The following is a 12,023-nucleotide window of genomic DNA, read 5'->3' as shown; positions in this document are numbered from 1 at the left end:
CATCTTGAGTTCCGTTCTCGCCAAATACACCATAGGACACAATGAGGGACAGCCCTCCATAAATCAATGCTCCGACACCCACCAAATGAACCTTGCCAACTCGAAAATAAATCTAAGACACCACGCGGCATAGCCCATTGAAGACCATATTACTTTTGTAATATTACTCGAAAATAACTTTTGTAAAACATATTACTTTTTTGTTAGATAATAAATTTATTTTCGAGTTGGCAAGGTTCATTTGGTGGGTGTCGGAGCATTGATTTATGGAGGGCTGTCCCTCATTGTGTCCTATGGTGTATTTGGCGAGAACGGAACTCAAGATGCTTCGAAGGAAAGGAACGGTCTATTCCAGAAATTAAATCTCTTCTTCTTCACACCTTGCTAGAGTGGAGTTCTTCCTTTAATCTCTTCTCTTGTTCTAATTTTTTAGAAATGCTGGATCTTTGTAATTTTTCTGTTTGATGTACTGTTTTCCTTGTACACCCCCAGTGTACTTGGTCTTTTTGGTTAATACAATTCCGTTATTTATCAAAAAAAAAAAAAGTTATTTTCCCACCATGTTGTTTGCTAGACATAGAAAACCTTTAATTCATGATTTGTTATTGGTATGTGTATCTTTGGTGTAATTATACTGTTTTATCAAATGAAAATTTTGCTCTGCTATTCCGTCTGGCCAGGTATGTGTGGTTCATTCTGTAGAGCGTGGTTCTGTGATTTCTGAATACAGTGTCAGTGGGACAACATATGCACCAGAAGGCATTATCTTTGACGGCAGTGGGATGCAGGTAACTTTTTTTTGTATATTATTTTTCTCTGGAGACTTGATTGCATACTTGTTGGAATTACATGTTATTTATTTATTTTAAAGATGAATATGATTCAAGAGAAGTGGAAAAGTTTTGAATGATCATTTATGTGAATTCTTTTCCTGATCATTTTATGTCAGAAATTTGGTTCACCAAATGGCACCTGGTGGACTCTCTTTATTTTTTAAATTTTTATTTCCTACATGACAGAATCTTAGGTTTTACTTGGAGTGTATAGTGAAGATTCACTTAAAGTGACCATCCCTGTGTAGGTCTTGTAAATCTGATGCCACCCATACTAATCAAAAAAATATGATGCCACTCACTAGATATGCAAATGGTTGACTCCCAAGTTCCCTCAATTCAGTTTATATAGCTGTCAGTTGATTTCCATCATAATAGGATATGATTGTAACCTGGTAGACGAGATACTTAGGCATTTGAGTGAAATTTTAGGGTTGTTAAAATGCTTTAAAGTATGTTTCATTAAGAATAGTAAAGAACGTGCAAATAGGATGCTTAGGTTCATTGACTTGTGCCTCTCTCTCTCTCTCTCTCTCTCTCTATATATATATATATGTATATAGGGTCGTTATTCTGATATTACCATTGTCATCATTATTATCATCTTCATCAAACTTGAACTTAGAATTGAAATAACAAACTGTACAAGGTTTACACTTTGCGTAAGTCCAGCAGCTTTAGCTCTTTGAATGCCCAAGCTTTATGTCTTGGAAATACCTAGAATCTGTTAGATAATTATCTTTCATTTTGTTATGAAGCAGGGTTTTGACAATGTTCATGTCTAAAAATGCTTGTCATAATTGCAATAGAAACTAGAATAGTGGATAGAGGGACAACCATCTTATAAAGGAAATATCGTGAACCATTCTATTAAGTCATATGTGTTATCATTATATCTAATATTCTTCTTACTAAAATTGCCAAGCAAAAAAAAAAAAAAAAACGACCACACAAACAAAAAATGAAAAAAAAAATGGCATTTTTGGGGCCCAAATATAAATTTATTGAATCCAAAATTTGTACTCACACTTAAAGAATATATATATATATATATATACACATATTTGTGGGGGGCGGGGGGAGGGATGGCCCACTTGGTCTAAAAGTGCCTCTGTCCCTGCACATTACCCATTTTAACAGTCCTGTTCACAAAGTTATCAATACCATACTGTACTAGCCTATATTTTTTGTATAGATCATTTAATTGATACGGATGTAGCTTAAACATGCTGATTCAAATGTTGGTCCATTCTGGTTAATATCGGACATTTTCAGCTGTTATTGGTTGATTCAAGTGATAAATACATTCTGGACTGGTACAAACCTATCTCCTGCAATTTCAATCTTTTGCCTCCATTCTCTCTTAATTTCTCAAATCTTCCTATCAATCTTTCTCTCAACCTCACCACTGGCGACTGGTGACATGATTATTGCAGTTTCGGGCTTCCTAACAAATCTTTGCTTTTTACCTGAATCCTTCTTCTCTGCTGCATCATTCTTTGCTTTCTCTGCCACAAAGCTTTTGTTATACCCTTGTCTTGCATTTTGTTTCTCAGTCAAAATGGTTTTGGTAATTTGAATCTTTTGTTTTTCTTTTTTGTCAAATTGTCAGAGGATTAAGTGGTTTAAAAGTTAAAGCTTTAATTATTTTGCCAGAATTCATGTGAAGTTGTCATCTTTTCACTTCTCCCCGTGTTTATTTTTTTCCTCACTTCTCATGTTGATCAAAACCGAACTATTTACTTAGAGGTGGTGAGCTGGGCCATTACTTTATACAAGAAATGGCAGTAAGCTGGGCCATTTTGGGCTAGAGATATTTATATTTTTACAATCTCTTAATTTTTATACTTATAAACATGTGTGTTTGTATATATCAAAAATTCCAAAATGGTATACCGGTGTTAGCCGGTAGCGAAATATTTCCCCTTACAAAATTGAAACAGCTTTAGATAAGAGTATTGTACTTTTTCTTCTTTAAACATCATGCCATTTTTTAACCCATTTTAGGAGAAAGTAATACATATAATATTTGCAATGACTTTTTAGAATTGAGTCTAGAGATAGGTAGTTTATGTCTTCATTCAGAATCTCCCATTCAGGACTACATTGATATGATGTTGGGCTGTTTTGCAGCTTGAATTTCCAGCCGAATTACCTTGTCTTCTGCACATAGCAATATGTTCAGCGCTTTGCAACGAGTCTATTTTACAATATAATCCTGACAAGGGGAACTATGAAAAAATTGGTGAGTCAACTGAAGTAGCCCTCAGAGTCCTGGCAGAAAAGGTTTGATCCTATCCTGCTTTAATAAAATTATCCATCTCACCTAATTACTGTTGTTGTTGCTTATTCTTTTATTTCACCCACTCCCTCTGATACCTTTTTGTCGTGCACTTGTTTATTTTACATTGCAAACTTGCTTTTGTTGCTTTCTGTTATCAGGTTGGACTTCCTGGTTATGACTCTATGCCTTCTGCTCTGAATATGCTGAGCAGTCATGAGCGTGCATCCTACTGTAATCACTATTGGGAGAGCCAATTTAAAAAGGTTTGTTTTCTAATTGGTTCCTACATTTTGTATGAATAAATGCATATACCTGTATATATATGTATATGTATACAAAATTGACCAAGTTGAACTTAAATGTTTGTGGATATGGTTTAATTTACTGTTGATTCATGTTGCTGGACTGCCAAAGATGGTTCAGTTTTGGGAAGGAAAAAACTCAAAAATTTCCCTCATAAACAATGGGAAAAATGTACATAGTTATATTTTGGTATTTCTGAAGTTATGATATTCAGAATTTAATTCTCATGTAGGAAAGGTGTGAACATAGGATCTGATTTAGCCTTTCTTCAGCAACTCATTTTTGAATATCTATATGGGAAGAGCAGTCAGCAGTGATAAAATATTATTATTATTGATAAAGTAAAGAGGAATGATAGGTTTTTAGGATCAAAAACTTTTCTTTGGATCATAATATTTTATCTTTTATTATCTTCCCTTGATTCTCTTGTGAGTTAGATGCTCCTCTTTCCTTTTTGGTGGAAGAGGGGGAGAGGGCATTGTCATGCTTGGCACGCAAAGAGACAGACCTTGTACATGTTAATTCTAAGTGTTTATTGCCCATAGTTTCATTCATGGTACTTCTAGTCTGTGTAAGACTGCTGTTAGTATAAAGCTTGATGTTGTAAGTAGAATGAAATTCCTTAAATAGGCTAAATAATCTAAACAAAAAAAAAAAGCTTTTGCAATATAGAATATTTTGTAACAAAAAATTTACTGTTTATTTTGATATTTTGCTATTTTCTTGTTGATGTAAGCTTAAGGTTATGGTATTTGCAGATTTCTGTTTTGGATTTTTCTCGTGATCGTAAAATGATGAGTGTCCTTTGTAGCCGAAAGCAGAAGCAGATTATGTTTTCTAAAGGTGCTCCAGAAAGTATTATTTCTAGATGCACAAATATTCTGTGTAATGGTGATGGTTCCACTGTTCCCCTGACAGCTGATATTCGAGCTGAGCTGGAATCAAGGTTTCACAGGTTTGATTCATTTTGTGCTCCACCCTTTCACTACCTTTCTCTTTCCCCTGATTGTTCTTGTTGTAATTATTTATATAATTTATGTGTGAGCACGTGTCTTTCTTCTATACCTAATTTAATAATGCACAAAGTTTTTTTTTTTTTTTTTTTTTGGGGGGGGGGGGGGGGGGGGGGGGGACTAAAAATAAACTTTTAGTAAAGTTTAGAAGCCAAAATAATATTTTACCCTTGAAATTATGATAGTATTGTTCTGTTGAATGTAAAATATTTACACAATTTTCTTTCACTTTTCCATTAATAGTAATTAATTATTTTTTTCCTTTTAAAAAAAATTACAGTGGAGATCATGATATTACTGTGCCATTCCTGGGACTCAAGCATGGATTAGATCTTTAAACTATTCCATTGTCGATGACTGGAGATCATGGAACGTGCAGGCCAAGTTGCAGGGTGAACCCTTGACTTTAAATATTTTGTTCTCTATTTTGATCTTGAAGTTATATCTAAAAAAGGGTTAACAAGTTTTGAATGATCACGTTTCAGATACACAAGGACTTATTCAAACAAGATGACATTTGCTACCGTGAAGGCAAGAAAAACTCGATCATTTCTATTGCCATTAGGCTTTCTTGGTATTTGGTAATCTAATTTAATTATGATTTCTTTTCTTGTGTCTTGTTGTTCGGTTTTATATTCAGGGTGGAGGGCACACTGCACCTGAGTACAAGCCTAAAGAATGTTTCACGATGTTCAAAAGGTGGACATCACATGAACCATTGTAAATGTAAAAGAAATTTGGTTCATTACTTAAACCATGTTATATTCATTGGTTTTAAGAAAAACAATTCAACTTAGACATTTCCATGACAGTGTCAATAAATAATGAGTTGGTTACTAAATTCTTTCTTGGCTCTTCACTGACGTAATTATTTAATTATTCATGCTTTAAATTTTATATTTGAATTTTCTATTTGGGATAAAGTTTACGTATGTACTCAAATGTCTCTCTCTCTCTCTCTCTCTCTCTCTCTCTCTTAATTGCATGTTGAGTGTCTTAGTGAGAGAGGGAAAAAAATAAAAATAGAAAAGAAAGAAGTCGATCCTTATATTTTGTTTATCATAATGATCAAACGGTGTGGACCATGACAAGTTGATATTCTTAATTGTGCTAAACATATTAGTTTCTTAAAACACAGCCCTTTCTTCACCAAAAAGGCAGTTATAGAATCACACATGGCCCAACCAGTGGAACTTCTGATTTATTAATAAACCTCTAAGAACCAAGGAAAAGAAAATAACTTAAATTTTGGTAGATCAAATCAGGCAATATGAATAACAACATAATACTTCATTGAGTAGCTCCTAAAACCCTGGACTGTGAAACCTATATTAAATATTGCACGTAAACTAGTAAATAATTTGTGTAAAAGGCCCAAGATCGATGGCCCTCCTATTTGTCATATGGTACAACATATTATGGCATCTTGTGGATAAGATTGCTCACAAATTACAGAAAGACAAGGATATTCAGGAAATGTGTGGGGTACCTCTCATCTTGTGACTTTATCTTTGAAGTGTGAATAAAGATCATAATGAATGAAGAATGCTCCATGTCCATTTCAAGGATGATGCAGTATAGGCGTTAAAAGGATTCATTTTCTTTGTAACCAGGAATGTGTGCAAAATTTGGGTCAAAAGATACATCTTACTTATCACGAGATTCCCTTTTTGGAAGCATATCAGGCCTTCTAAATCTGAACTTGAACCTTATACCTACAACAAGAGGGACAGCCATGAAGAAAATTTTATACATATCTTTGTGTATGTGCATGCAATATACAATGCATGACATGAATGCTACTTTGAAAAGCTTTGATCCAGACCACAATTGCTGACGCTTTTATATGCTGATCTCTACTTTTTTGACAGTACGATAGAATTTGAACCTATGGCATTCACTTCATAATGATTTTCCTTTACCATTAAACCAAGACACCAATGAATTTCCTTTGTGTAGGTGGGATTTGATCATAGCTCCTTTATTCGACATTGAGAGACTTCTCTAGCTGAATTAACTGGAACCCACATCTAACCTCTACTACTAATAAAGAGACTCAGATAATTTCATCATCAATTTTGTCACCAAATATTCCTACAACATCCTTCATTAATAACCACTAATCCATCTTGTTTAAAGCTGATTATAAATACAACAAAAGACAGTAAAATCCACGTAAGTGGACAATGCAAATAATGTTCCTAGCATTAACCATAAGACTACAACTAAGAAAGACACAGAAACTAGTGCATTGGTCAAGATAAAAATAGTAAATGCCAGACAAAAGAAGAAATATTACCTTTGGTATTTCTTGAGAAGAACTTCAGCACCTCATCAATGATAATAACCTACACAACATTGATAGTGAAAGCTTTGAAATAAGTGGCAAAAATTCATATTCAGCACAAAATTCTCATTAGAACAACAACCAAGCCTTTAATCCCAAAATCTTTGAGTCAAAAATATTAAATAAAAAAAAATCAAGCAACTTATAATAATATTCTCAGGTTAACCCCATAAATCAATTGAATACAGGCTTGAACTAACTTGCTTGATGGAGCATAATATATTCATTTTTGGGTTGTCTCAAAGAATTGTTTTTTCTTTTTAATTTAAGTAGCAAATAATTGTCAGTTTGATATATTTAATCAGGAACGCCCACCCACACAAATTTAAATGTCAAATAAGGTTATTTCTGCATCTCTAAGATCTCCAAAGCTTAGTTAGGGACCAAAAACAAAGTAACCTAGCAGCAGCCAATTGTTTTGACCAACAAAGGAAACCCAAACCACTTAAGTAGACAGTATTTTTAGCTGAAAATATTATATTTATACAGTTTGAAAGCAGTTAGTGTTCTAGAATAATAGTTCAAGGATAGATGCTAAGCCAATCATTTGGGTAAAATAGCCAACAAACTGAGAACAAGAAAATACATAACATACAGGAAATGAAAGATATAAGACAAGCCTCCACTCAGCCCAAGATAACGGTGTTACCTGTAACAAAATATATTGCAGCTCATTAAATTCATTTATGAAAGGCAATCACTTTAGGAAAAACATAAGTGTATCACAAATAAAGGACAACTTACAGAGAAGAGAACTGCAAGTGGATGCACATACAAAATTAGTATGTGAAAGATCATAGTTAGGATGATTGAAGCAACAAGCCATAAATTACTCCAGGAGGGATAACACTGAGATTAAGCACAGTTAAAAAAAAGAGTCAGTTCTAATGCTTTTTTCACTTGGTAGAGAACATCAAAAGAAGAGCACAAAATCTATCTATTCATGCAAGCGAGAGAGAAAAGGGTCACTTTTTGTTTGCAAGCATAAAAGCAACTTAACACAAGTGACTAGTACCTTAAAACTGTATAAGATGGCCATGGAGAGAGAGAGAGAGAGAGAGAGAGAGAGATTTCTTCACTGATATCTTAGTTTTGGGTTGCGAACTCTCATTATAGAGACTCAATAAAACCATATTTTCTTTCCATCTTGAACACTCCCAACATAATTAAGATTTTAAAATCTGGATTTAGTAAAAACTGGTCAAATTTTATTGGACATGGGTGCTCAAACAGACCCCAACAAAGTACTAGTCCCAACCTTACCAGCAATACATCTTTGATGATCATGTTCTCAGAACTTCTACCTAAGTCAGTTTTGGATGAAACTACAGAAAAAGAAACTGAATTATAAAAAAATCGGTTCCTACTCAATACTGTCTCCAATCGCTTAGAATAAGGACACACAGAAATTTAAAAACATGTGATACTATGGTTAAGAAGAACATAAAGATATTAATCAACATGGCTTCTCCGATTTAATCCACCCAGTAAAATAAAATCTGTAAGAACAGTATGGCACTCCCCACTTCAAAGGTGCAGCCAGCTGATTTATAGTGTACGCTATGTCACAGGATCAAATCTAAAAAAACATGCACAATTCCAGACCAACCAGATAGAAAGGACAAAAACATGGTGATTTTAATTGTTCATAAATTTTCCTTTGACTTCAAATGCTACCTTATAGGAAAGAACTAAATAACATAAAAGGTTGGAAAGTTCTTTCGCTACTTAATTTTATTAAATTATACATTTTTCAGCATTCAAAATAAATGACCTGGGGTGAAAAGGGGAAAACACAAAAGAAATGAAGATTATAAAACAAATCAAATACTCACAGAAGAGATTGATTTTCACTAAGATTATTCAAAGCATTGAACATCTCAACAACAACGAGCACAGTCATGGACACAGTAGAGGGATGTCGATCATTAAATATACTGCAAGGATAAGTAGTCTCCCTTGTTGCACAAGTGTCAAAATTCATCTGCAATCACAGATATCAGAGTTTCAAAAGGGCAATGCCAATGGTACTTAATACTGGAAGCAATTCTCTGAAAAGAACAAATTTTTAATTATTTACATAAGTTACAGTGTATCATAGGAAACATGAGTCAACAAAATATTAAGAAAATCCCCCATTTACTACCTTTTTTATAAGTAAATACGTATTTTATTGGAATAAGACTACTTCATGTACAAATGAACACAAAGGAGTCTAAAGCCCTCCATTGACTACTAGTAGGATGCACATATACTCCGTTTTTGCTCATATACCAATATCCGATAAGTATCATACTGGTATCATATTGGATACCTCTAAAAGATACATACCCAGTCATTTTTTAAGTGCCAATACATCTAGGATACACCTATGATACGACTTGGATACCCTTGTAATCCAACTTCCAATAGCAAGAAATAGCCCAAACTTGTAAGAATTTTTTTTATATTTTTTATATTTTGGTTTCAATGCTGAACACTTATCTAGCTATCTTCTATTTATTCTTTTGGATTTTGGTTTGTAATCTAAATATCATTTAATGGTCATGGATTCATATTATCAATCATTTTTTTTTTTTTTTATAAGTAAGAATGTTATATATACGAAAGGCTACTCTATGCATGAAGAACATAGAGCAAACCTAGAAAATACAAGAAAAAGAAACCAAAGAAAAAACAGAAAGAAAATATACTAATTACAAAGGAGAGGCTAAGAAACAAGGAGAGAATCACTAGGTGAGTCCCCAGCCCAGACCAATCAAAAAGTGTCCACTAAGAAGAAGCCAAAGCTGTCCGAACTTCCAATCCTCAAAAGTCCCCTATTCGTTCCTCCAAAACACCACAAATGCACAGAGGAACTAAATTCCAAATACTAGACGATGCTTCCAAGCCAATTCCACCACTAAAGAGAGTACTCGTACATGATCTGGAAGACCCAGCAACCAAAAGATCTAAAACCAAACTCCATAACCATACTGGTCATGCTCACCAGATGAAGTAGTACAGTGATCCCGTCTCTCACAATTCAGCACAATCACAGTCACAAAAACCATCCCTCTCTCAATTTCACCTGTTAGAGATCTTATTCCAAGCATACACACAAACAAAAAGGAAACCGCCAGGGGCCTTTACTTCCAAACTTTCCAAGGAAAGAAATTGAAGGAGAGTCCCTTATTATTATAAATGATCGGATCAAAATCCCTTCTTCATACTTCCATTATACGGTCTCCATCTCAATGGAGGTATACCCAAAGTATGAGAAAATCACCACCACCATCTCCAATCATTTGGTCCTAGATAAACGAACATTCCAGACTTCTCTGATCTCCCCCCAACTGTTGACAGAGACCACAGATCCTCCTTATATGGAGGCAATCTATACACCGGAAAGCAATTGAAAAGGTGAATCCCCAACCATGATCTGTCCAGAATCACTCTATTCCCCCACACAAATCAAATATATTTCTAAAACCTCCCACCAATAGATCTCTCCACAAACCACACCATGAACTCCCTATCCAGCTTTGAGGTCCACCCCCCCATTCTTCCCCAACTTTAGAGCTACCACCCTTCTCCAAAGCCCTGTCCTCTTCAACCCCAAACCGCACATAGCCATTTCCCTAGTAAGGATTTATTAAAAGTAGTAAGTTTCCTTATCCCCAAGCCACCATTGGCTATAGGCGCACAAACTTTATCCCATCCAACCAGATGAGTCTTGCTATCACCCCATAGAAAATCCCTTTGCAACTTTTCCATTTTATTAGCCACATGAGTAGGAATTGTGAATAATGATAGAAAATAGGTAGGAAGGCTAGATAACGTACTCTTAAGTAACATCAATCTCCCCCCCTTGGACAAATACAGCTTCTTCCACCCGGCTAGTTTCCGCTCAAATTTTTCCAAAATAGGATTCCAAATTGAAGGGGAGTTATGTGAAGCCCCAACGGCATACCAAGATAAGACATAGGCAACTTTCCAACTCTGCAACCCAAAATTTCAGCCAGAGCTTGCACATTATCAACCTCCCCTATTGGAACCATTTCACTCTTATGCACATTAACCTTCAAACCTGTTACCGCCTGAAAACTAAGTAACAACAACCGAATATGAAGAATTTGCTCCACATCTGCATCACAAAATAGGATAGTATCGTCTGCAAATAATAGATGTGTAACACATTCTCCACCACCCCTCCTACCCTCAACTTTAAAACCACGGATCAAGCCAGCTCCCTCCACTCTTCTCAACATCCTACTAAACACCTCCATCACAATCAAAAAAGCATAGGAGATAGCGGATCCCCTTGTCTTAAGCCCCTCGAACTACCAAAAAATCAGCTGGGGACCCATTGATCAAAATAGAGAACTGGATTGTGGAGATACAAGAACGGATCCACTTACACCACTTCACTCCAAAGCCCATTCTATTCAACAAATTCAGCAAAGCCTCCCAGTTCACATGATCATAGGCTTTCTCAATATCAAGTTTACAAATGACTCCAGGAACCCTACTCTTCCCTCGGCTATCCACACACTCATTCGCAATAAGAACCGAATCAAGAATTTGTCTCCCACCCACAAAGCTATTCTGAGTCTCAGAAATCAACTGATCTAAAACCACTCTCAGTCTATTTGCCAAAACCTTAGACAAGATTTTATACACACTCCCCACCAAGCTAATAGGTCGGAAATCTCTAATATTAGAGGCATTATTCTTTTTAGGAATTAATGCAATAAAGGTAGCATTAAGGGATTTTTCAAACTTGCAATGCTGAAAAAACTCCTCAAAGACCGCTAAGACGTCTTTCTCCACTACTCTCCAACAATGATGATAAAATGCCATAGTAAACCCATCCGGTCCTGGAGCTTTGTCCCCTTCCAAGTCACTTACAACTTGAAGTATCTCCTCTCTCTCAAACTTCCTTTCTAGCCAAGCCCTCTCCATAACCCCAATACGATCAAATTCCATACCCTCCACAAAAGGCCTCCACCCCTCAACCTCCTTGTACAAAGTTTTATAAAATTGTACTACCTGATTAGTTACCTCGGATTCCTCCTCAAAAACCACCCCATCCACCTCCAAAGTCCTTAGCTGATTACACCTTCTATGGGAATTAGCCATTTTGTGAAAAAACTTGGTGTTATTATCCCCTTCCTTGATACATAACATCCTAGATTTTTGTCTCCAGGAAATTTCTTCCAAGGAAAGAAGATGCTCCACTTGGGACCTCAAAGCTGCCCTAT

The 12,023-nt window shown here is 35.4% G+C and overlaps 2 protein-coding genes across 2 annotated transcripts; one reads left to right on the top strand and one right to left on the bottom strand.

Annotated features, from left to right (window-relative positions):
• Positions 1-217: 217 nt before the first annotated feature.
• On the top strand, positions 218-4,571 carry LOC112020575 (calcium-transporting ATPase 3, endoplasmic reticulum-type). The gene is made up of 4 exons (XM_065761768.1): positions 218-788; positions 2,967-3,119; positions 3,276-3,380; positions 4,179-4,571. The coding sequence occupies exons 1-4, from the start codon at positions 783-785 to the stop codon at positions 4,569-4,571; spliced, it is 657 nt and encodes a 218-aa protein (XP_065617840.1). The 5' UTR covers positions 218-782.
• Positions 4,572-5,609: 1,038 nt separating this feature from the next.
• LOC111997573 (calcium-transporting ATPase 3, endoplasmic reticulum-type) lies at positions 5,610-8,798 on the bottom strand. Its single transcript, XM_024029685.2, has 5 exons — positions 8,616-8,798; positions 7,525-7,629; positions 7,376-7,429; positions 6,733-6,781; positions 5,610-6,148 (listed from the first exon to the last, which is right to left on the bottom strand). Exons 2-5 carry the CDS (start codon positions 7,576-7,578, stop codon positions 6,081-6,083), a joined length of 225 nt encoding a protein of 74 aa, XP_023885453.2. The 5' UTR covers positions 7,579-7,629; positions 8,616-8,798; the 3' UTR covers positions 5,610-6,080.
• Between the last annotated feature and the right edge of the window lie 3,225 nt (positions 8,799-12,023).

Source organism: Quercus suber, unplaced genomic scaffold (genome assembly GCF_002906115.3).
Source record: "Quercus suber isolate HL8 unplaced genomic scaffold, Cork oak 2.0 scaffold_428, whole genome shotgun sequence".
NCBI classification, from domain to species: Eukaryota; Viridiplantae; Streptophyta; class Magnoliopsida; order Fagales; family Fagaceae; genus Quercus; species Quercus suber.
The sequence above is the reverse complement of the archived record's forward strand: the minus strand, read 5'-3'. Positions and strand labels throughout refer to the sequence as shown.